This window comes from Magallana gigas, chromosome 6, assembly GCF_963853765.1.
Source record: "Magallana gigas chromosome 6, xbMagGiga1.1, whole genome shotgun sequence".
Taxonomy (NCBI): Eukaryota; Metazoa; Mollusca; class Bivalvia; order Ostreida; family Ostreidae; genus Magallana; species Magallana gigas.
This window is the reverse complement of record NC_088858.1, coordinates 6,624,081-6,649,487: the sequence shown is the minus strand read 5'-3', so window position 1 is coordinate 6,649,487 and position 25,407 is coordinate 6,624,081. Positions and strand designations below refer to the sequence as shown.

Sequence of the window (25,407 nt, the reverse complement as noted above, 5' to 3'; positions counted from 1 at the left end):
AAAAAATATATTTATTGATAAAATCTACAAAGCCTTGATAGCATTCAACTTGTCTATGTATGTTTTTAAAGTTTGATCATGTAATTATTAGCAATTTTAAAAGTGAAGGTAAAATCAGTTTACAATAGAAAGCACTAAGCCCAGAACATGAAATGGCATTAAATATTTTGAAGATTATAATATCCCCTGTATTTATATACCTTGAGTGGCTGCCCAACAAAACCCCTCTTTTCTTCTTTAATGCGTAACTGTTCCACCATTTTCTGTGGAGATAATATCATTAAATTAAATCTCCATGTTTAAACCTTAAGGTCTACAAGGACATCAATACATATATAAAGTGATCTCAAAACAAGCAAGAGAGTCCATGTAATCTTCTTCACAATTATTTGGTAAAATATCTAAATCAGTAAAATAAACATTGTTTCTAGTGTCTAATCAAGGATGTATGTCTTGACTTTACTTTTTAATTTTTCTTTTAAATATTTCTTTTTCAGATACATCGTAGATCTACCCTAAGGAATTTTTTTAAACTAAGGCAATTAACTTGTCAAAATTAAATCAAGAGATTGCATTCTTGATACTCCATGTAAACAAATTGCCTGTATATGGTGATTTTTTTCATTGTATGCTTCATACTTTGTAGACAAACATTAATTCATATACATGATATCCATACAAACAGCTAACACCTCTTTTCGTAAAGTAATTGTGTCTACAATTTTCACGCAAGTTTTTTTAATGTACCGGGTATGTATATGACACCTACAATACAAATCAATGAACTCTTACATATCTTCTCTGTTCGGTCGGGGTCCGAATCCTCTGGGACATGCCCCGCCCCCGGGCTATGACAGGAACGTTCAGAGACCTCGACGCTGGGGGCTTGATGTTGCCCTCCTGTAGTAAATCAATATATATACATGTATGCACAGGTTCATAATAAATGTAACTGTTGCTAGTAAAATCTGTAGTATTATATATGCTATATATTATATGCTATATATTATATATTGTAAACTAGTCAGGACTGTGAAAAACTTAAAATCCCTTATTTAGTTCTATTTTCCCATTTACAAGTATCTCAAAATGTATTTAGCTTTTAGCTTCACATTTGATTTGGATTTCGGATCCTTTTTGCTCACTCATCATACAGTAATTTAAGGGCAAAAAAAAAGAAGAAATATTAAATTCCGAAGTTCATATAACATTAACTGAGTTAAAAATTTCAGACAGCAAACTCAGAGATCACTTAAATGTAGTAAAATAATAACTTAAACCTTCATTCACTCGATACCCTAATGTCAGTCTATGATTGTATGAAAGAAACCCATTATGACTAAAGACATAAGTGGATGAGATCCTGACTCTGTACCAAAAGACATAAGTGGATGAGATCCTGACTCTGTACCAAAAGACATAAGTGGATGAGATCCTGACTCTGTACCAAAGACATAAGTGGATGAGATCCTGACTCTGTACCAAAAGACATAAGTGGATGAGATCCTGACTCTGTACCAAAGACATAAGTGGATGAGATCCTGACTCTGTACCAAAGACATAAGTGGATGAGATCCTGACTCTGTACCAAAAGACATAAGTGGATGAGATCCTGACTCTGTACCAAAGACATAAGTGGATGAGATCCTGACTCTGTACCAAAAGACATAAGTGGATAAGATCCTGACTCTGTACCAAAAGACATAAGTAGATGAGATCCTGACTCTGTACCAAAGACATAAGTGGATGAGATCCTGACTCTGTACCAAAGACATAAGTGGATGAGATCCTGACTCTGTACCAAAAGACATAAGTGGATGAGATCCTGACTCTGTACCAAAGACATAAGTGGATGAGATCCTGACTCTGTACCAAAGACATAAGTGGATGAGATCCTGACTCTTAACCAAAGACATAAGTGGATGAGATCCTGACTCTGTACCAAAAGACATAGGTGGATGAGATCCTGACTCTGTACCAAAAGACATAAGTGGATGAGATCCTGACTCTGTACCAAAAGACATAAGTGGATGAGATCCTGACTCTGTACCAAAGACATAAGTGGATGAGATCCTGACTCTGTACCAAAAGACATAAGTGGATGAGATCCTGACTCTGTACCAAAGACATAAGTGGATGAGATCCTGACTCTGTACCAAAAGACATAAGTGGATGAGATCCTGACTCTGTACCAAAAGACATAAGTGGATGAGATCCTGACTCTGTACCAAAACACGCAGCAGCTACTTGGTTATTAAAACCAAATCTTGAAATTAAATGAGCAAAGTATAACATATAAGGAGACAATTTTAACTCTGTCAGACAAACATGCAGTGCATGATCAACATGAGTTACAATTCATCTTATTAATCAAAATAATTCATTTTACATGTAATATTAATAAGAAACAAAGGTGCTATTTAATGTTGTGTTACAGTTGCACTCCCAGTCCATTAAAAATATACATATACAATATCATATCCCTAATTCAGTAAAGTATGGCTTAGCAACCCATTATTGTATTGTGAAGATGGTACATTACATGTACATGTAAATTCCCTCCTTTAGAATATAAATTGAACTCTGAAATATATTTCCATCTAAAGCCCTAGCACTATTCCTATTTTATACTTTATCTGACAAAGTTGTGAAGTTCTTTGTAAAAAAAATTTTAAAGATAGAACACTCTGACATGTAGCTGCACCTGCAGGGCTGTGGTTATGTCAGTATTGAGTAGATGTAAGTAGATAAGTAAAGTGTTATGTCTCTGTTGTCTTCTGGTGCCAAAGCTCACCTAGCATATCGATAAACAACAAATGACAGCTTGCCAACTCCAGCACAACACAGGACCCAAAATAAAAGATTTACTTCAAAGTGACTTCAAACTTGGTAGCTGATAAATCAAAAGATATTTATGACAACTTTATCTTTGAATTCAATAGCCATTATTGCAGTAAATAAAGCACCTGCATGTCACCCAACAAATGTAAATGCCTAGTGCATTCAGGTACACTATAACCTGGAGAACATTCACTTCACACGCAGGTATGCCTGGGTTACTGGAGTGGTGCTCAAGTGGTTCTATGGTTTGATCAATTCCTCTTTACTGTCAAATCAGACCACGAACTAGCCCAAACACCATAAATCTGATGTTCACTTGACAAGTTCAGTTTTATAAAAAAGGATGGACACCTTATCTTCAATCTTAAATCACAAGTACAAGAACATCCTTTTTTAAATAGTTACATGCAAATCACACTAGAGAGATGATCGAGGGCTTGGGCTACCCAATGCAAGGGGAAATAATTGTTGAGGAGAAAATCTCCAGTCTTGAGGAGAAAATCTCCTAAAGACTGCAGACTTATAGCATTTCATATTACATTACATACTAAATAAATACTACAAGCTAGGAACAAATGATATAGCTTATGTGTGCACATCATAAATTGTTGTACTGTGAAGATTTTTAATTAGCCTTACATGATTTTGATTAATACTTACAAGTCCCAGGTAAATCCCTGTCATATTGCGGTTGTGGGACTTGCTGGGCATAGTCTTAGTGGAGAACGGCATGTTCCTGGTCATTGGGAGCTCCCCTGCATTGGACGGGTGTAAACCCCGCATCATGATTTCACTTTTGTCAGTCACTCGCTCCAGCAAGTTGACATCCTCAATATCATTTCACTTAAAACTCCAAAATAAAGTCCCTCTTAGTTCTGTTGTGTCTACTCCATTTGGTTTGGTCTGTGAAGAAATAGAATAAAGAATGCAACTTTACTATGAGGACCTTTAATTTGACTATGTCCAGAATAAATATCAAATGGTTATCGGGTGCCTAATGACAAAGCAGTACTATAAGAAACACATAATGCCAAAACACACAGAAATTCTACAAGTTGGGATTTAATTTAACTGTGCTATGTTCAGGTATATCTATTGAACCATCTTGGGAGAGGAATTGTATTAAACTTCAACAATTTGCTCAGTTAGGTAATATGTTTTGAAGACAAGAGACGAAGAACTTTATAAACGTACCAAAGTTCATCAGCAATATCTTTTAGTTTCAAGGTTTTTCCACTATAGAATTTCCAGAAGAATAGAAATTGATCAGAGAATACATTTGTATGTCGGCCAGTACAGAACAAAGCATGCTTGTATTGCTTCAACCTTTGGAGTTATACTTCCCTTTAAAAACATGAAGTGTTCAAAGAAAAAATACAACAATGATTTAGCTGAGATTTTCACTACAAAATGACAACTCCCATTGGCTGTGTGTTTGTGATAGCTAGTGCGTCACCTGAGAGTATCTTCATTTACCAGGGGTATTCTTTCTACCTCCAGAAACCAAAAAACTATTATATTTACTACTACAGTATTTATTACTTTGCATAAATATAATGATATTAATTTTGATAAGCATCAATAGTTTACATATCTCTCTCACTGTCACAGATGTTGGTGTGAAGGGGTTAATGATGTAGGTGCCTGGGTGAAAGACAGAGTATGAGAGAGAGAGAGAGAGAGAGAGAGAGAGAGAGAGAGCAACCTTGAACCACCATATAACCTGTCATATACAACTATTTTCACTAACAAGGAATAAGGGATAGAACTGATCCGGTCACAGTCATGAGCAGCTAATATCTTCTACCACTTGCTTGGTGGACAAAATTTAAAAGTCATCAAATGTAGAAATTAATCAACAATGTTCAAAAGTTACAAATATCACCTGTCATATCTCCATCTAACCTGACAACAAATTAAAAGTATATTAATTTCTGGCTGTGCCATGCTTGGAAGTTGTTCCTCATTTTGAGCCTAATTACATTCAGGACTGGCAACATTAAGGTCATTGCTCTCAAAGTCACTAAACTGAAGAAGTCATCAGGAACTTGTGCAAACTGTCTTATCTAAATGTAGATCTGTACAATGCCTGGGCTGTACATGTAGCAGCCAATGGCTGTGAAGAAAATAGCATATCAGAAGCATTGGAACTACCAGGGGTAGTTGTTCACACAATTGATGAATATGGTACTGAGATTGTACATATAAACCATGCATCAGCAGCATGTTCAGTAGACTCTTATAATCTCTGGTGTTCCTAGCATATCTATATATTGGATAATTATGATGTTCAAGCAGATTACAGCAATAGACAAGAATAGATAAGAGGATTATAGACAAAGTAATTGACCAAAGGAAATTTTATATAGTATTCAGTATTGATTTTTTTCTATTGTTGAACTTTCAACATCTATTTTTTATGATTTAATAGAAAAATTGTGTATTTGTTTGAGCTGTTGCAACTAAAATTGGTTTTTATAAGTACCTTCACAGACAAAAAACTGTAGTTTTATTGATATTCATTGAAGATACCAATTACATTTTGTGGATTTTGTTGTTGAGTTGATCCACACAAAAAAAAAATGTTCATTGAAGGACAATTTTTAAGAACACATTATATTGGTAGGATCATTTTCCATGAATTTACATATCCTTGAAACTGGGATTTTCATTATAAATCCAAAAAAATTGATCCCCAAAAACATTGATGAAAGCAAAGTACATAGATTTTGGGGTATTTCCCCCATATAATAGTACAGAAGCATGCTATCACAATGAACCAACATTTTAGATCTATCATAATTATGTTATCTTAATCATGTTATGTTAATGGTCCTAGTTAAAAACAAAAAAATAATTGACATTGCATTACTTCAACATGTACACGTAGGTTCTTACAAGGTTCTTGAGACTTCACAAGCATAGTACCATTAATCATACAAATTAAGAAAGAATTAATGCAGACAGTCAACTGGAGTTTCTTTTGCAGGCACAACTTACTACAATTTTCAGCATTTTCAGAACTGATGACATCAAGGATGAAAGAAACCCATTTCATTGCAACTGAATATTTTGCAGTTGAGATATTTCTGCAGAATGTTCAGAAAGATTCTGCATCCACAGTACCTTTGAAAGAATTCACATAGCCTATATCTTATCATGCATCACAAAGATGTGAAACTGGTGGTGAAAAAGCAAGTCTCAACAAGGACTCAAACACAAGGCCTTTTGGCATGCCGTGCCAGCCCACTAACCACCGAGTTACTGAGACATCTGTTGACTAACATTAACATACATGTACCTGTAAACCCAGTGGTCCCTCTTAAAGAGTAAATTCTATGAGTTATAGAAATATTGTGAGTCATGTTCTGTGGGCTTTGAACACTGAGTGCCAAATGTAACATGTGGTGAAAGGTAAAGTATCAACCGGGACTCAAACCCAGAGCCTCTGGCCTCCTATGCCAGTGCTCTCGTCTATCCAATGAGGTATTGCGACTGATATGTTGATTGACAGTCACACAATTATTATTTCAGTTACATAGAGTACAGACTATGTATTTAAAAAATTATCTATCTGTACATTTATTTCAGTTGTCATATTTGGTCCCTTTAATATTTTAAGATTGATGCTTAAGTTGCAAAACTGAACCTAGGGCTAGCCCTTAGCCCTTTCGATATTCCTGACTTTCCTTTGACATGCTTACAAGTTTCATGGAAATTTTTTCAGAGTGGATTTATGAGAGAGCTAGGAACTGACTGGAAACAATGCTAGATTTTGCAATCCAGAATAAATTGATCTAGTTTGGCAAAGTTTTAGTTCGAAGATAATAAAATGACATAATCAACTTTGTCAATTTGGCATGCAAAAGAGAAGTACCACAGTTATCGTGAAGGGGGTTTATCAGAACTAAATCTACCAACAATAATCCAAGAGATAACAAAGAGATGTACAGAAAAAATTAAAGACACTTATCATTCATACCTGGCAACCAAAACAATTCTAGTACGACGATGGAATTTTGGTTCTATAGATCTAATATGTATACTATAGGATAAAAAATTGATAATTTTTTAAACAAAAAATCTTCGATAACTCAATACAACGAGTTAATGTTAATGATATTTCATTATTTGCATACAATGCAGCTATTGACAATTCACAGCTCATTTGTGATAAATTATAAGAACTAATGTTTAACAATACAGGCTTAATAACAATTCTCACTAAGAAGATTTGAGACTTAGGAACTTCGGGTTAAAAATTGAGTTTGCTACCGTAACATTTATACACATCGTAACAATCTTGTCATTTAGCGCCAAAGATACCCTTGTTACATATAAAGAAACATTTTAAATTGGCAATGCACGATTCTCTTTACCTACCAAACACACGTGAAACTCGTATCGTAAATATTCTCTATTGAAATTGCGATTAGAGCACTTTCTCCATAATATGACGTCAGCTAGCAACACGACGCTTCCGAAGGAACAGACGAGGGTAACCGAATGTTCGGATACGCAATATCGTAAAACTGATAAAATGCGTTCAAGACTGCGCGAATCACAGCTCCTTACACAATGAAATAGGGTCAATAATCTGGTTATTCTGTTGATGAAAATCTGAATACCGATTTTTATTTTGAAAAGAAATTAAATATTTTTTATTCAATTATTCACAACATTGATTCCGAAAATAGAATAAGTACAAATTAACCTTCTGCGCCGATATGATATCTCTCTCTCTCTCTCTCTCTCTCTCTCTCTCTCTCTCTCTCTCTCTCTCACACACACACACACACACACACACACACACACACACACACACACACACACACACACACACACACACACACACACCCACCCATCCACCCAGTTGCGTCCCCACGGCGTGTTCAAGGCGTTGTAAAATTTATGGAATCGTCGTAGGATCGCAAGAAAAAATTAAGAAAAAATGTACAATTTTATTTGAAAATTTTACAAGTGGAGATGTCACGTCGTCCTGACGGCAACGGAGCTCCCACGGCGTGTAACTGTTTCCACCGAGTTCTACTTGGCGATTGGCTGCAATCTTGCTGAATATCCATAGCGCCCATAACGCGCTAGGAGTTTTTACCGCGCGTCCACGGCGTGCTCTGCGCGCTGACTGCATGCGTGCACCAGACGTTCTTTAATTCTTGGTAGGTTGATGTTAATTTGTACAATTGTATGGGAAACAAATTTACAACTAGTAAATAAATGACAAAAATTGTTTTGTTTTGACGAATAAGTTAAATTATAATTGAAACGTAACTAATTCTGAATAATTTGTGCAGGACAAAAATCTTGTCTTGTAGTCAGGTCTCCACAAAAGAACCGTTATTTACGGAAGCGTATTCGGACCGCAGCAGTATTTTTTTTATTAATTTGTTATAACAAATTAGTAATTTTTGTAACAAAATAGTAATATGATATAACAAGATTATCAATTTGTTATAATAAATCTACGTTCTTTGAATATTTGCAAATGCTACTTTTTACATAGTCATCCACATCTACGGTAGTTCGATAATACAATATCGCTTGCTATTTTACACCAGTCATTGTATGAGTTTTCGTGGTCTGGCTGACAACTTGCACTAGAAACGCCGTGGGTACGCGGTAAAAACGATAATAAACGCAGAAGAAACGTCAAGAGTGCGCGATGATCGCAGCAACAGGTCTTTGAGGTCGCTGTGTGAACGCAGCCAAATGATAAACAACTCGTTCAAACACTTTGGATGCGCAGTGAGAGCGCAATAGAGACGCAGTGAGAGCGCGATAGAGACGCAGTGAGATCCCAAAGGACTCAGAGAGGTCTATATGCAAGCTTCCGCCAGAGTTCGTTTGTACCAAAGGCAGAGGACTATGGGTAGTATGTGCGATTAGCTGCGTTCCTTGAGCGCGCCAACGGACGCTCTCGTGGCGCTGTTGGAGACCTTACGTCACTGTCATGCAGCGACCTAACTTCGCTTCTACGACTTCTTTGCTTAAGGAACCCTACAACCGCAAGTCCTGCACCGGAACCATGGGGGAGATAAACGTATATTATAAAAAAAACCTCCCCTATACATGAGTACGGCCCTGGATGCCAAATACGGGTCTATATTTGAATCTATCATCTACACCTGATGACGTTTCGATGCAAGTGAAATAATCTCGATAGAACATGAAACAAAAATCAATATTGATAAGGCTTATATAAGTCACGGGGTTATTATTGTCATTATCTAGCTGCATGGTCATTTTTAAAGAAATTTTATTTTTGGTTTTTTAATAATATAATGCCTCAACCAATCTTCATATTTTCATGGGTTTTCAAATTTGCCACTATTCATTGCAAAACGAAATAGATATTCAAATTTATACATAAACACTGATTTTGATAACATGAAATCGAATGACATCAGGGGGTAAAGGCTCGGTATGGGGTATGTTCTTGGGGTCAGTACAGAAAAAGCTATTGTCACTCATGCACAAAAATTAGCTCAACGCTTAAACCTTTACCACAAATGTACAGTGCTGGTTGCACAGTGTTAAGATATATATTGATTTATATAGATGTATTCATTGATCAAAGTTGAAGTTACCGTATATCTCTTACATTTTAAGAAAACACTACGTTCAATGATACGTAAAAGAATTATACATATACACCGAGATTAATTACAGAAGTAACGAAAGTGCACACTGTACACACCGTATGTAATTTACAATAGTTTGACCGCAAGTGTGTGAACTAGAAATTCAACAGTAACAATCTCAAAGACTTCAATAACATAATTCTTACAGTTAGATTTAGCCGTGTGGACTTAATCAGAACATTTAAGCGTTTTAATGAGGCCATGCGTATAAATTAGAAACAAATGAAGTTAGAGTACATTACTACAAGGTTGACTTAAATCTGTTTTAATCGACTGACCAACATTCAATTCGTCAACAATAGTCAGTGGTCAGTGTGGGAACATTGCAGTAAACACCTCAAATCACAGTTACCAAGTCCGGCCTCTGCGTACAGTGGCTTCTATGGGTATCCAGTGAAATTACAACCAGGGCAGCGAATGACCTCACACGACCATGGGCGAGATTTCCACCACTGGCTTCAAGTTCCTGTCTGTGCACAAGAAACTGGATCTAGAGCTGGAGAGGAACATCAAGAAGATAGACCGTGAGGCAATGAAGCGACGACATACATTGTATGTAGAGACAGAGGGTGTTCGAAGAGACATGCATAAGATGTTCCACGACGCTAAAGACATCGACACCATATTCGGTCCGGAGTTCACGGACGACATAGCAAGAAAGATGTTTCCGTCTTCACGGAAAAGTTCCGTCACAGACCAGTTGATTCCAAAATCCATGTCCTACACACTGACACAGGCAAGGAACGCCATGAAGGAACTCAAGAAACTCAAAAGTCGGGAGAAGAAACTACAGGCAAAGATGAACAGAATAAGGAAGAAAAACATGTCGAAGAGGTTGACAAAAACCAATGAAAATGAGGAAAAAGAATTGTCTTTGATAGTAGACTCGATAAGGAGATTGACGGTTTTTGTGGCAAATGAAGATAACCAGGAACCACTACTACCACAGATTAACGAGAGCGATTCCGCCGACGATCAGACGAAAAAGGATGAAAAAGAGCTTCGTTCTGGTGCTCAGAAGATGTCCTCCAGACGCTGGAAAGCCCTCAAAATTAGCAGAGAACTTTCCTTGCCCATCATCAACAAACGTCGTAACATATCAGTGAAGATACCTCGTTGTACAATGGATGATGACAAAAACAATTCAAAACAGGAGCGACCGAAAATGCCTTCAAGGAATAGCGTTGATCTATCTACTTTACCGGCGATTTCATTGGCGAAGAAAAAGCAAGAGGATAACGAAACAAAGCCACAGACAGACAAACAAACAGACAAGCAGGAAGAGAAATTACAGGACGGTGGTGAGGATCAGAACTCTGGATTTATGATTTCCAAATATATATCAGAAGTGCACGGAAATTTACCTGAGGAAATACTATTAGAGATAGAACGAATGGTGAAAGAGGAGTCGTTCATTCTCGACAAATGAAATGATACGCTACAAAAGTAAATAATATGTGTATTCAAACGTCATTTCAACTATGCTCGTCATTAGACAATAGTTGTTTTTTTTCTTTCATGTGAATTAAAATTGCATTGATTACAAGCGAGCTGTAGAAATACTGTGTGATTAATCTGACATGCATTCACTATAAACTATCAACACTGTTTGGTTTGTTGCCAAAATAAAAAAAATCCGGGAAACGTCATGTAAGAGTAAAATCGCCGGCTTATTGGGTGAATTCTTATATACACATGACATGGTGACAAAATAATACTTATAATAGTATACATTTAATACATTTATTGAATAATACTGATGGAGATATGAAGATTTATTCCTCAAAATATTTTCCGAAGGCATTGCCCGAAGGAAAAATGATTGTTCCAAAGGAACAACTCTTTATATCTCCCTCACTCTCTATTAAGCTATAAAGGATATAAAAAAGTTGTTTGAGAAGACTAGCAAAATGATATGAGTCCTCCATGATTCGCCATGTTTCGGGTACATTAAATTGTTATGGGTTTTTTTTTAGAACAGTTGTTATAAAATATATTTTTCAACTATTTATTTCATTTTTTGAACTCACAGGAAGTACATGACGTCAGAATTTGCGCTATTTTTAAAATTCAATCAAAATCAGTTAAAAATCGACATATTCCTTATTTTTTACGAATGGAAAATATAGAGCGACGCTTTGAACTAGGAAGTTTTTTTTGTCACTGATTAGTCTTGGCTAAATACATCTCTGATTAAAATATATTGTTTGTTCAAGCATGCACTCCATGTTTTCGGAAAGAAAAACTACCTGAAAACAACCTTTTATGCTAAAAATGCAAAAATGACTGGGAAAAGGTTATCTGTAGGATGTCACATTTCTAAATTGTGGGTATTTGAATAAAATTGAAAATTATGAAAAAGCATCACGTATCTATCTATAAAGAAAACAAAGAATTACAGTAAAATGATTACTGAGTATGTTCATTTTTAGGCCGGGGCCATTTTAGGCCCATATCGTATATAGTCCTTTGTTGGTTATATATATATATATATATATATATATATATATATATATATATATATATATAGTACTCTGAGACATATATAGCACCCTTTAACTTTGAATATTTTCCATGAGTAAAAACAGCACGTGAAATTGACGTAGAATACTAGTATTCATAATAAACACCTTTATGCAATACAATAGAGCTCTCTCTCTTTCTCAAATACAAATCAATTTTTAACCGGGTTTTCCAACGGAAAAATCCGGTTATTAAAATGGTGAAAATGGCGGGCGGGCGGGCGGGCGGCTGCCAAAAGGGTACCCTCATTGTACGGATAACTCCTCCTACAGTTTTCAAGATAGGAAGTTGTTCTTTTGCAGATCAATTGTACATATATCAGACTTGTGCATATTGCTAGGATTTTGATTTCCGATAATTTATCGAAAAAATTCCAGCTTTAGAACTTAGTCATTTTTTGGCAAAATATTGCATATAGGGTACCCTCATTGTACGGATAACTCCTCCTACAGTTCTCAAGATAGGAAGTTGTTCTTTTGCAGATCATTTGTACATATATCAGAGGTGTGCATATTGCTAGGATTTTGATTTCCGATAATTTATTAAAAAAATACCAGCTTTTGAACTTAGTCATTTTTTGGCAAAATATTGCATATAGGGTACCCTCATTGTACGGATAACTCCTCCTACAGTTCTCAAGATAGGAAGTTGTTCTTTTGCAGATCAATTGTACATATATCAGAGGTGTGCATATTGCTAGGATTTTGATTTCCGATAATTTATGAAAAAACTAGCTTTTGAACTTAGTCATTTTTTGGCAAAATGTTGCATTTACATTTAGGGTACTCCATTTCACTGGATAAGGGTTGACATGGATTATGGATACAGTTTACATAAAAGAAAACCCGGTTTGCTGTCACATTGACAGCTTTTCACTTGTTTTATTTGCGTAAAAAATCCTTAGTTTTCCAGTGAAACAGTTTTTGAATCCTTATTATATGTCTTAGTCTAACATCTCAACTTTTCCGTTAAAAACAAAAATCAAGTTTAGCCTATCATATTAACATAATTTCATGCATGTTATACACATGCTTCAGTATACCGGTATACTGTAGGTGACAAAAGAAGATGGGTGGATAAGGCGTGTAAAATGCCCATACATCATCCGACAAGCTACTGAAAAAATTAAAAAATCAATAAATCTGATATATTTTTTTCAAAAAATCATTTAATACAATATATATTTAACATATCATTGATTTGTAACCTATAAATATGTTAAATACTTGGAATATGTTGACTCAAACAGGCGTATACGTATCAAAACCTGCAAACAGTGTCAATTTTTAGAAATTCAAGGCATTTACTTTTTTTTCTCATAATATAAATAAAGTCTTCTGGAAAACGAACCGATTTCAGTCACCGAAAATGTGGAGAGATGACCCACTTTACATTAAAAATATCATTTTATGTCCCAACAATTGAAAGTTTTGAAAAAATAATACAAGTCCGTAAATTCGTGGCTAAAGTTACGCATAGTATTTAAGCAGCACACCTTATTGTGTCTGAAAGTGCTCAGTGGTTAGGGCACCTGATATTAACTAACCTCTAGGGTTTTTATGTTATGGGTTCGAAACCACCAAAATCTAATGCAATATTTTTTTTTATCGTTTGTTAAATATTTTTAAAACTGAATAAAGTTAGAAATTATGCTTTTGCAAACTTGTGTTATAATATATTTAAATGGATTTAATTGGGAAAAAATAAATTCAAAATTGTATTTCGTGACGTAACCGAATGGGCATTTGCGCTATCTTATCCCCACACCCTCTTCTTTCTGAAATCTTATTTCATGGGGATCTATTCGTTTATGCGTTTTATTCTCAAAACAGTATCATAAAAACGACCTTTCTATTTAAAAGTTACAATCGTGAGAAATTTACTCAGACGAGTTACGAGAAAAAAAAATGTTCACGTGTAAAAAGTCATCTCCTGTTTATATAATACGAATGATTTATGGTGGTGGTTTTTTTTCATTAGATCAGTTATCCGGAAAAGTGTCTTTTTCAAAAAAATATTTAATTGTAGATTTTAATCTTGAGAATGTTATTTTTTAAATTCAATTGTTCTAACTTTAGAGCACCCTTATCCAACACCACTGACTTAGCTACGGACAACCGCCGTCACTTTGAAGTCTACTGTACTGCACACACCTGTGTTGTTATTCAGTGACAATGTGTCCACTGCACTGCAACGTTCTTTGTTTCTCTTTAACCATTTTTGGCGCCCCTCCCGTTTTAACTTTCTTACTCTATTAAACTTTCAAAAATCTAGATATCGAATGACAAACCGACCGAAATGGAACAAACGGCATTGTGAGGCTTCAATGCTTGTTCTGTGTATTGAATGGTGTGACACATTCAAAGAAATGATAGCGCATTTTTTAAATTATTCTTCTATAACTTATTGGTCTGTTCAGAAGTAATTGTTCGGGAATTTGGACGTACATGACTTTGCCATACAGAGAGAAGTTGTTATAGGAAAAAATCCGGGTCTGGACATGGACGCCCATAACTGTACGAGTGAGGGGGCGGTGGCTGAAGACCTGGCCAGCAGTGAACAGTGGTGTATTTGTAACAGCTGTATGGATAGGGCGGAGAAAGCCGTCAACAAACCAGTCAACAGGTAACGTTCCGATATATTTCTTTAAATTATTTTCATGTAAAAATTTCAAAATCTTCAAACATAATTATATTAATCGATATTAGTATATTTTATCATATATCTATGTATATTTTTTATGGAAAATAATTAATCACACCATATTGTAAATTGATAATGTTGTGTTATTGATTTTGATTATTATCGTGTTTTTATAATTAAATTTAGGATCCCTACGTCATCAGATCAAGTAACACAGCGACCAATTAGTCGACTGACAGAGGACCTAACAAGAAAACGCAATCAAATGGCAGATAGTGTCTACCGAAAAAAATGTCGATCATATCAAAAGGACTTGGATTTCGCCAATAGTCAGATTAAAGTTACGACTGTTAACAGTATGATTGACCACTTCTCTCTGCTTAAAGCTGCGGAAACCATAGAAAACGAAAAAGCATCCAAGAATTCCATAAAAGATATGTCGCTTCATCCAACACAGATTCCAACGATTAGTTTCCGAAAGGGCGGACACCAAGAAACCGAAAGAGTAAAAATGTCTGTAAATCCCAACAGTAATATGAGAAAACCGATAGCCCTGACACGGAGTGTGACATTTGCACTTGGAGATTTACCCTCGCGATCAGATGCTCAAAAAACAGTTCCTGAAGGAAAACGAATCAAAATTTCTGGAAGTGCGCGAAATTTCAAAGATCAAAGCAAAGAGGGCCCAGCTGGTGGTAATAGATCTGATAAAGACAGGTACATCACAAATAGATGGCTTGAGGGACAGACAAACGAGGCTAAAGGAAAGTCTGCAGCTGAAGAAGAGGCGGAATATTTCCAGAAACGAATAAACGAAATCTTCTCCGCGTCAACATTAAAAGAAGGTAAAGAAAGACAATTAAGTCCTCGTCCCCAATCAAGCATGCAAATGGCACCAAATATGGCATCACTACGCACCCGGGACTTTCTTCAAAATACTGTTTCCAAGTACAGATGGGTATTCATCCCCGGAATTGCCAACACTCACCCGAACAAACGTCATCTGACAAAACAAATGGAGCGAGAAAAAGTCAAGATCCGCAAATCGGAGCTTGCTGCAATTCACGCGGACTTGCGCCGGAAGGAAACTTCCATTAAGAGATTGCTGCGCAGAAGCACCGTTATAAGAGCAGAGATGAGTCACGTGACTACTGGCCGTCCTCCAGTGTAAATAAAAACATCGAACATTGAATATGTATTATGTTTTATTTCATTGTCAGTATCTTCTTTAAATACAGAATATGTTTTGGTCAATTCAATATGCTTGTACATAACTTATAGTATGTTGATATTTATGTGTTGCAAATAATGAATTATCAATATTTAGTGTCATTTATGAGTTAAATTAATTGATACCTGAAATAAAAAAATATTACAAAATGGATTATGTATCCAAAATGATTTGTGTCTTGTCTACGCCGGGCAGATTTTCTACATACATTTTGATTTCCCTACTTTTCAATAGAAGCATTCTGGTGTTCTTCTTGTATTTGGCCGTGTCAGCATTGATACTAGCCATCTCTTGTCTACTTATCTTTTCGTTCCTCTTTGCTCTAGTCTCTAAAATTGGAGCTGTTTCTGGTCTCAACAGTGAGCGATACTGTCCGGAATATTTTTGAATGAAACTTTTTGTTTTTAACTCTGCCTCCCCTGTTTTTGAGTCTAGTCTTTTGTAGGGAGGAGGCCCAATGTCTCTGATGACTCTTATGTCTTTGGTGTACTGTTCATTGTCTTTAAGATCCCACTTTCGGATTATCCTCGCTACTCTACGGTTCCAATACTCCGAGAGCTCGTCGTCAGGTGTTCGACGTCGGAACCTATCGGCTGTTTTCGGTCGTGCAAAAGAATTCAATACAACTGGATCTTGATTTTCTTCCACAGACTTCGCAGAACTTTCTCTGTTCTTGATTGATAGTTTCCTTTCATTGTCCCTCTGAGGACTGAGTTGCCAAAGCTTAAAGTTATTTCCTTGATTTACGTCTGTTTTAGCAGAACACGGTCTTGAATTTAAACTGCTGTCCTTTTTAATAGAATCACACGAGCTTGCATTTGATGACCTTCTGTTAGATCTATCAGCACTTGACCCCCTTATAACGACACTCGCTGTGGACACCGATCCCCTTCGGTCAACGGACAGCGCCGGTCCCGCCGAGGAGGGGCGCGTGGACAAATCTCTGCGATCTGCACTTTTTATCCGGGTACTTACGGAGGCCGTCATTGGTCGACCACGGACTGTTTTGGTTTCCGGTTGTTTCGGTTCATATTCGTTCTCAATTTCGTAAAAGAAGACAGGAGTCTTTCCTTCTTTCTTGATCCGTTTTTCTTCCTCCTCTTCCTGTTTACGCCTTTTATCCTGCTCATATGTCTCTGCCTCTTGAAGTAAACTGTAAATAGAATGAACACACTTCTCCTCTGTCACTTGTATTCTTCTCTGTGTGGACTTCCGTTCCCTCTCTAACCTGTTGTACAGTCGCTCATACTGCTTCTGTAGTAGCGCGTTTTTCCCAAACGCTTGAGGTTGACTGGACTTTAGCTGCTTCCGGAAAGGCATCTGAAAAACATTCATTTGCTCGTGAAATCAATTTCGATGCTTCGCAAAAAGATGTCAGGAAAGAAAATAGTTCGTCGGGGAAATCAAACATAAAGTCTCAATAGCAACAGTTATAACTAAAGGGCATCTGATTTAAAGAAGCGTAATAGTTAAAAGGATTAATTTTGAATATCCGTCTAATTTAATTGGAATTAAAACTTAATTAAGAGCTTAAACTGAATGTCCAGTATATCTTTTACTTTCCATCTGACTCCAGGGCCTGTACACATAATATCGGATTAAAATTAATTAGGACTCCAAGAGAAAAAATCACTCATAGACAACAATGGACAAAATAAATAAAAACTTTCACAATCAAAGAAACAAGTTTTTTGTAGCATATACCAATAGTCGAAGATAAAATTTTAACAATCCTTACTCCCTTGCTTCGACAAATTTTGAATTGTTATCTTGTTCTTGAAACTGAAAAATACAACTAGAAAAGTTAGAAGATGAAAACATACCTCCAAGTGATATCCATGTCAAGTTGTTTTAATTCCCCACGACATTTTAGTAAAAGAGCTTTAGAGAACAAAACAGCCCCCTTGCTTTAATATGAAATAAACCGATTTTATCCACCCAACAGTTAGTACACTTTATGTCAAGCTAATCCGATTTAAACCAAGACCATTCAATTAACACCTATTTACCCCTGATTGAAGACTTTGGTCACTGAAGTGCAGGGATAAAAATCGAAAATCCAACAGGCAAGTTTTGGCAAACGTTTTTGTACGTCATTAACGTAACAGTGACGTCATTTTGTACACACAAACACCGTTACAATACTGTGTATAGGGACATTTAAGATGATATATTGGTCTATATACTGTAAGATATGTTTGGGTACAATGTAGCTTGGTGCAATAAAAACTTAGGTCAATCAATTAAGACCGACATTTTATAAATGTAATCGCTTTAACTGGTCGAATGCAAGTGTGTTGTACATATTATGTATTCGGCGAAGATTTTTTTCAGATTTTTTACGCTTATTCTATAAATTCTAAAAATTGTTACAGTAAATGGCTGGCTATAGATGCCTCTATGTATGTTGTAGAGAGTTTGTTTGCACATCAGTTGTCGTTTGTTTCCTTGTAGGTGACGCAGATTAGGCCAATATTCACCTAAAACACGTGAATCTTGGTTTAAATCTGCCGTTATTTAAATGCCGCTGCAAATCGGGAAATTTCACCAGTAACTAGTTATTGAAAAGTTGATTTCAACTGACTTTTTGATGGAAAAGGATGTTTTTTGTTTAGCCTTATTTACAGTAATTTTACGGATGACTCATTTGAATATATCTTATTATATGGATGAACATGGTAAAGTTAACAACGATTGCAAAATAAAGTTTTTCTTATTGGCACACAATATGGTTCATAACTTTGTAACATATAATCAAAATCATTACATTATAGTCTTAGAAGCAAGGAAAACAAAAAAATGGTAATTTCTATTATCTCTTTATCGCAAACATACAGGTCCAAAATACAATGCCTATATACTTTACATATTTTCATGTACGTGCAGCCTCAAATATCAATTTCTAATGTATCAAAAGATTGAAATAATTGACGTGATCCATGTACTCTGGTGAGCCTCTTTTCATGGAAAAAAAATCCGTTGATTTTGATACATTTCAATCTTATTAAAATGTTATTAAAGGCAGCCGTTATAATGTCAATTAAACAACAAGGAGCAAATTGACCATTTGATTTTCTATAAAAAGAGGTATTATTTAGTGAGGATACACGTATCAGAGTGCATCCAAAATTATTGATTCTTTTTCAATTAAGTGGGGGTTGTGTTTCACATCACCTTCCTTGTGCTCAGTGGATCGATTCCAACTTGATGTTTGATATTTGGAGACTCACGCAAGGATCATAGCAGTTGCTCAGAACAGATACACTATTGTATAATGTGTTCATATTTACGTCTTAGGCTAGTCAATGGTCTAAATACTAGTATTCTCCAAAAATATGCGTGCGATACCAGAGACATAAATAGGTCTCTGGCGATGCACATAAATGTGCCCTTAGCATAGTACTTTCAGTACTTTGATGTGTATGTGGATTTCGCATGGATCGGGATCGGCATACAAATCCGTATTAATTTCGGGTTAGGACTGTATTTTAAATCATGGCAAACAGAGGGAGTTTCAAAAATAATTTGACAACTTATGATTTTGAGTTTGATGAGGGTCTAGAATCAAAAGTACGAGCAAAATTGGTCGTTGAAATCATTAAGTATTTACTGTATCAGCGACAACAACTTCCTATGGTCTTAGATCAGCTTAAGAGACACATCTCCGTAACCACAGATACAGAAACGGTAATGTACTGATAATTTATCTGTTGATTTATTCATTTGTAGCATAGTCTGAGTTATATGACATTTTTCTGAGTTTTGAGCTATTTTTATATTTTTACTTGACAAAGGAATTTTTTGAAAAGGCCTGGAAAACGTCTGATATTTCGGACTTAGTATGATACAAAAGATATACAGTAGTGCCTGTCAAATAAGGGCATTTCTGAGTAAGAATCAATCATACCATTTCACCAGAACTAAACATATTTTATGGTACTTCTGTAGAATGAAGAGTCATATACCCATGTACCAATGTGTACGAACATCAGTACATTGGAGAAATATGTACATCATGTTCATACAGTACTTTTTTTTCACCACATGCCAGTTAAGTAAATAATATTCAGAACACTGAACCAAGGCTCTAAATGTTCATCCAGTATAATGGTTTTTTGCTATATATGAAATAAACACATTCATTTGTCTTGCAATCAGGTAACTGTTTTCCACTTTAACATTTAAGTAGTTATGAACAATGTATTGATCTTGATCTATGGTTTCAACCCATGATTGACCTTTGCTGAACATCACAAATACATGTACTTCTGGTTCAGTTGAACTTCAGATTGGTTCAAGATGTCGATGGAAATGACGATACACTTATAGAAGAAAAAAATAGGTTACAATAACATTCCCTTTGGATTGCTTAATATTTAAAACAATATTGAGGTCAAATAAAAGTACATGTAAAGTAAAAGTACATGTATCAATGTCAAAATATGGATGTGTCATATCAGGGACGTATATACATCCCTGGTCTTATGCCTTAAAAATAAAATAATTTAATTCTGGTTGTAACGCGCTTTCTGATTGGCTTAAAAATTATTTTATATCGTATATCAAATAAAGAATGTTGCCTACGTCATAGAAAGACTAACGTCAAAAACGTATCAATACGCCTGACGTTACGATAGAATTTGGTACAATTTTACGTCATTTTAAAGGTCAAATGACCGTTTATACCTACAATGAAGAGTAAAAAAATTAAATTATAAGCAATGAATTCAATATCTATTTGTTTTATACAATATAAAATGGTTTATAAAAAAGCGTAAACTGCCCCAAACCATTTTATACCGTATAAAACAAATAAATATTGAATTCATTCCTTTAATACATAAAAACTTTCTTGAGTTATAAGCAATTACATTTGAGCCCAGTTTAAAGATGGATCATTTATAGTATGAGACAGAAGCCAAGTATTCTACATATCCAGAGACATCCACAAGTCATGGAGTTTTGGTTCATCCACTTACTTTAATACAATAATGATTGATAATAATTATGAGTAAATATTATGTATGATCTAAAATTCTTGATCCTGTAAAGGGTTAAAATTTACAACACTTGAAAAATTATATTTGTAATGATATGCTTATATTAAAACTCAAATTATTTTATATCATCAGTTATAGCTAATGTTTAACAAAATGCACATATTTTGAACATGTTGCTATCAATAAAAAATCCACTTATGAATTCATATGCTATACAAATTGGAACTTCTATGTCAATACATCCAAATGTGAATGAACATGGTGCATTTAGTTGTATACGCACCATATGGATTACTACCAGGTTCAGGTATGCAAAAGCAAAAGGATCCCATGTTCAAGGTTCTCTCAATTTGACAAAAGATGGTAAAGTTGCTTACAAATGTTTGATGACAAGCATCAGGCATTTGAATGCTGGTGACTGTCAAAAATTAAGTGAGGTCACAAACATCCGTGTCACAGTGAAAATTAGCACCTTGACCTGGCTTGAAGACCACTCCTACCCATTGGTCATGAACCCCAAATAAAGGTAAAGTAACTGCAACCCCCACCCCCACTTAAAATACTGAAATGTTACCAAAGAGGCACAATTCACTTCGGCACTAACACAAACACGTACCGGTAAATTGATGTGTTTTGACATCGTCACAGTGTTCAAGTTTGTAAGACGACGTACCCTACAGAATTATGTCACATATATTTAAAAAAAAACGGGTTTGTTTTTTTTTTAAATTAATCTTTGACATTAAAGAAAACATTGGTTTAAAACGAGGAATAAGTGGTTTTAAACATTGTTTTTGGGATCCCATTCTCATTACTTAATCAATAATGTTCTATATTTATCTGTCTTGATTTGCTTGAAATTTCAAAATAAAAAAAAATGCTCAAGATTTCCGGAAAGAAATACCACTATAATGATGTGTGGGGTTTTAATAATCATTTTAAGGAAATAATACGAGAAATGCGATACACGTCATAATTAATTTGCGATGGCATACAAGGTATTGTATACATGTATTTTGAAAGCTTCTTAAAAGGAAATAACTAGACCTTGGATAATACCCGGAAACAATTAACTGCTATTTCCTCAATGTTTGGATAGGTCCAAGCGTGGGTATCTTTTTTCAACACGTGTATGTTGAAATACATATTCGGAGTTACGTAGTAACGGCAAAGCTGGACCATAGGATTGGAAGACTTCTTCCGTTACAGGACACGTCACCGTGAAGTCTGAAGGCTGGTCGTAATTTGTAATCTAATTGATGAGAGAAGAATGCACTTCAATAGATAAGAATTAATCAAACATGAAATCCTATGAGATGCGAATATTCCGTAGTTTTTGTTTGTCTTGTAATATGATCTTGTAGAGTTATTGTAGAAACAAAGATGCAATTATATTAAATGAAAAATGGGTTTTTTTCTCTCTCTTTGCAGCAACAGAATGGTGTTAAGGCACGACCAGACAAACGGAACAGCAGAAGGGAACTTAAGTACGCCATTAAAGCTGTTGGCAATCTCGACCAAATATTTGACATGATCTCACAAGCGTTTGATATCTGCCCAGAGATCCGCAGTATTTTGATACTGTTCGGAACTACTCCGATTAGTCCCAAGGAATCGTATTTGCTCACTATGCCAGCTCTTCATCCTGAATTTGATAGTCTCAGTGTCAAAAACTCTGTGAAAACTCTCTTTCGACAAATCATAACCCAGGATGTATTGGGCGGCGCTAAGTCGATGTCGCCTACAAACATGATTGTGATGGTGAATGCGCCTAAAAACAGCGGCATCGCCTGGTTCCTCCCTAAACCTACCTTTAAGCTCCCGGTACGCGGTCGGCGTCACGTGTTCAATCTGAGCTGCAAGCAGCCACAACCCGCTGACCACAGCATTGTTTGTTCTGATGGAAGAGCGGAGATATCGGGAATCGAACCGCTTGAATCGTCGGCTATTGACGAATTTTCTACACGTCTCTCGTTGTCCGGGGACGAAGAATCAGAGCAGAATTCAACGAGAAGCTTATTAGAATCGTTTGAGATATCCCAATCAGCGAGTGCAATTTCCACCCTGTCCAGTTCTTCTAGACTATCCTCCAGTGACGTGACAGTGATTGACGAGAAAAGCAAACCGAACTCTCCTTCCAGTGACGTCGGCAATCAAAGTGGCGCGAGAGGCGAGGAGGACATTACCGCCGACTTAACGGGACCGTCAATGTGTACACACGTGAATGAACACGTGATAGAGGACATTCTGTCCTCGTATGTTTGGTTTCAAGCCCCGGTTTTTGTAAAAGGTTACAAAGACAAAAGTTCAAAGACCTCTATATTTATGTAGAATATTGGAAAAAATATGTCATATTTGTAACTGTTTCAAATTTGATGTCGTAGAATATTTGTTTTAATTCTCAAACATTTCCACTCAATGTTTTAAACTAATGTCCCCTACTGGATACAGTTTAATGATTTTTAATTCTGTTCATATCACCCTGATGAAGTAAATGTGTCACCTGTGACTATTACCTGTACGAAAGTGAATATAATATTATTTTTTATATAATGAAATCAATGTTACAAAAATGTTATTTTAGAACCGAATTGCATGAATAATAATTGTAATTGTGCATGTAAATATACATGTAATCCATTTTATTGCGTTTTTGAAAATCGTGAGTGTAACTGTTTCATCACTTTCATATTCGTAAACATTTTTAGCCATCGCATACTGTTCCTGGGCAAAGTTATTAAACTTTTCTCGAATTCGTGTATTTATTAATTTTCAGTCCACCAATGAGACCAAAAAAAAATCCAAACAAACAAACAAAACTAGCTTTTTGAGATATAAAAAAGATCATTTAATGAAAACATGCTGTTGAAACAATAGATGCATGCGTAAGCATTAACGCGATTTATGAGGGTTTTTTTTCACGAAAATGCGAAAAAGCCAATTGGAATAGGGCATGAATTATTCATGAGAACGAGATAATTTCATTAAGTTGACCCATGGTCATTAAGCAGACCTTGTTGTAGGTTTTCGACGATGTGACCATCAAATCCATCCATATAATAATGTAGACGAATTTTTATTCGCATGCGAGATTTAACGAGGTTCCAGTTCTGTAACATATTTTGTATTTGTGTAAGACTATCAACATTCATTTGGCTCGGTTGCGATATTGTGAAATACCCTTGGTTCCCCTTGAGAATTTATTTGTAATTTATAATTATTATGGTATATTTAAAGTTCATCTGATTATTGGCTTCGAGTGCCGAACAGAATCGGTCAATTTTTGATGTTCACTTAGTAATACGTTGATTGTGAAAGGAGACTAAAAGACTTACCGACGAAAGTTTGGATTGTAAATGGAAAAAAAATGCCATTTGAAGTCACAATGCAACCTAAGCGCATGCGCACTAGCTTTTCGTAACCAAGGCAAATAGTTCGCATTTACTGCAAACTTGCGGTTTTTTTTCTTACAGAATGGTCGATACCTATACAACCAGAAACACACTAAAATTCTCGAAGTTAAATTGTGGGTTTCAATACTAGTGTCACCTGACCACCTCACCAGGTGAATAATTTTGTCACGTTCCTCTGTGTTCTTTCGAACAAGTGATTGATATGTGTAAAACTGTTGCGGGAATATTAATAAGTCACGGGTTTTTTTTCTCACCATCGTCTTTCAAAGTACCAAATTGCTTTCATCTGCTGAATCATATTAGAAACAATATTGACACTTTGCCTTAATTTACGATGTCTTTTAGTATGGGTGCAAAAGAAAAAAGAATACAAAGTTTAGATACGTGATTTTAGAATCACGCAGATTAAAACATGTAAAAGAAAGAAAAACAACCAAACCCATCCCTTAAGGGTTTTAATCTAGAAGAGCCATTCTGTCAGACCTGGTTGTAAATTTAGCAGACTCACGGGGTTTGAATGATCGTCTAGTATGTAGTGGCGCTACAGCGAATAACGACCGTTTTTCCTTCGTTAATTATCATACATCGGTTTAGGTAGAATCTCCGTTTTGATTTTATTATAGAGACAGGGTGTCCCAGAGTATCTGATGCCATTTGTAATTTGGATAAATAATATTTGGCCAAAACTTGTAAATTGTGACTCAAATAAAGTTATAAATCGTTTAATTTGTCTCCACAAAATGTTTTGGAGAAAAACGTGCTTTTCTATGAATTGTGATGTCACAATATTACATTATGTTATTCAATACGAATCGGACAAGAGAGCATTCATCTTCTGTTTTAAAACTGTATTCTAAAAACGCAAATTCAAGATACAGTTATTCTAATATCATGTGGAAAACAACGCAACCAGAAACAGATTCTTTAGATAGTGAAAATATTAGGGAAAATTGGATCCGTACATTGGCTGTTGTGAGGAATTTTACTCATCGATTTGATGTCGTCATTGATCAAGAATGACGTAATATGGAGCTCTCTCTTTAAATTTGTTGTGTTCTTAAAAACAATGCCCAATTTGTCAAAAACCATCGAATGTT

The 25,407-nt window shown here is 35.5% G+C and overlaps 4 protein-coding genes across 10 annotated transcripts in view; 2 read left to right on the top strand and 2 right to left on the bottom strand.

Annotated features, from left to right (window-relative positions):
• LOC105340345 (uncharacterized) overlaps positions 1-7,356 on the bottom strand; it is a 35,475-nt gene extending 28,119 nt beyond the window's left edge. For all 5 annotated transcript variants that reach the window (XM_011446350.4, XM_011446354.4, XM_011446351.4 and 2 more), the window contains exons 1-4: positions 7,225-7,356; positions 3,502-3,744; positions 793-900; positions 201-263 (exon numbers count right to left, since the gene is read on the bottom strand). In XM_011446350.4, the coding sequence (XP_011444652.3) occupies positions 201-263; positions 793-900; positions 3,502-3,627 (297 nt within the window). In that variant the 5' untranslated portion in view covers positions 3,628-3,744; positions 7,225-7,356. The remainder of the gene's footprint in view (positions 1-200; positions 264-792; positions 901-3,501; positions 3,745-7,224) is intronic.
• A 6,395-nt stretch (positions 7,357-13,751) lies between these two features.
• On the top strand, positions 13,752-16,048 carry LOC105340348 (uncharacterized). The gene is made up of 2 exons (XM_011446356.4): positions 13,752-14,648; positions 14,853-16,048. The coding sequence occupies exons 1-2, from the start codon at positions 14,524-14,526 to the stop codon at positions 15,835-15,837; spliced, it is 1,110 nt and encodes a 369-aa protein (XP_011444658.3). The 5' UTR covers positions 13,752-14,523; the 3' UTR covers positions 15,838-16,048.
• LOC105340346 (uncharacterized) lies at positions 16,044-17,984 on the bottom strand. Of its 3 annotated transcripts, none has more exons than XM_011446355.4 (2): positions 17,907-17,984; positions 16,044-17,217 (listed from the first exon to the last, which is right to left on the bottom strand). In XM_011446355.4, the coding sequence occupies exon 2, from the start codon at positions 17,215-17,217 to the stop codon at positions 16,051-16,053; it is 1,167 nt and encodes a 388-aa protein (XP_011444657.2). In that variant the 5' UTR covers positions 17,907-17,984; the 3' UTR covers positions 16,044-16,050. The 3 variants fall into 3 exon arrangements, with proteins under 3 accessions (XP_011444657.2, XP_019927814.2, XP_019927815.2); XM_020072255.3 differs by lacking the exon at positions 17,907-17,984 and adding an exon at positions 17,721-17,900; XM_020072256.3 differs by lacking the exon at positions 17,907-17,984 and adding an exon at positions 17,602-17,675.
• Positions 17,985-19,343: 1,359 nt separating this feature from the next.
• LOC105340350 (uncharacterized) lies at positions 19,344-23,539 on the top strand. The gene is made up of 2 exons (XM_011446357.4): positions 19,344-19,584; positions 22,329-23,539. Exons 1-2 carry the CDS (start codon positions 19,393-19,395, stop codon positions 23,226-23,228), a joined length of 1,092 nt encoding a protein of 363 aa, XP_011444659.3. The 5' UTR covers positions 19,344-19,392; the 3' UTR covers positions 23,229-23,539.
• The last annotated feature ends 1,868 nt before the right edge of the window (positions 23,540-25,407 follow it).

Excerpts from the sequence above, each read along its gene's own strand:
- LOC105340348 (XM_011446356.4), top strand. The coding sequence starts at position 14,524 with ATGGACGCCCATAACTGTACGAGTGAGGGGGCGGTGGCTGAAGACCTG. Across the intron at positions 14,649-14,852 it reads GTCAACAAACCAGTCAACAG|GATCCCTACGTCATCAGATC; the intron begins GTAACGTTCCGA and ends AATTAAATTTAG.
- LOC105340346 (XM_011446355.4), bottom strand. The coding sequence starts at position 17,217 with ATGCCTTTCCGGAAGCAGCTAAAGTCCAGTCAACCTCAAGCGTTTGGG.
- LOC105340350 (XM_011446357.4), top strand. The coding sequence starts at position 19,393 with ATGGCAAACAGAGGGAGTTTCAAAAATAATTTGACAACTTATGATTTT. Across the intron at positions 19,585-22,328 it reads TAACCACAGATACAGAAACG|CAACAGAATGGTGTTAAGGC; the intron begins GTAATGTACTGA and ends CTCTCTTTGCAG.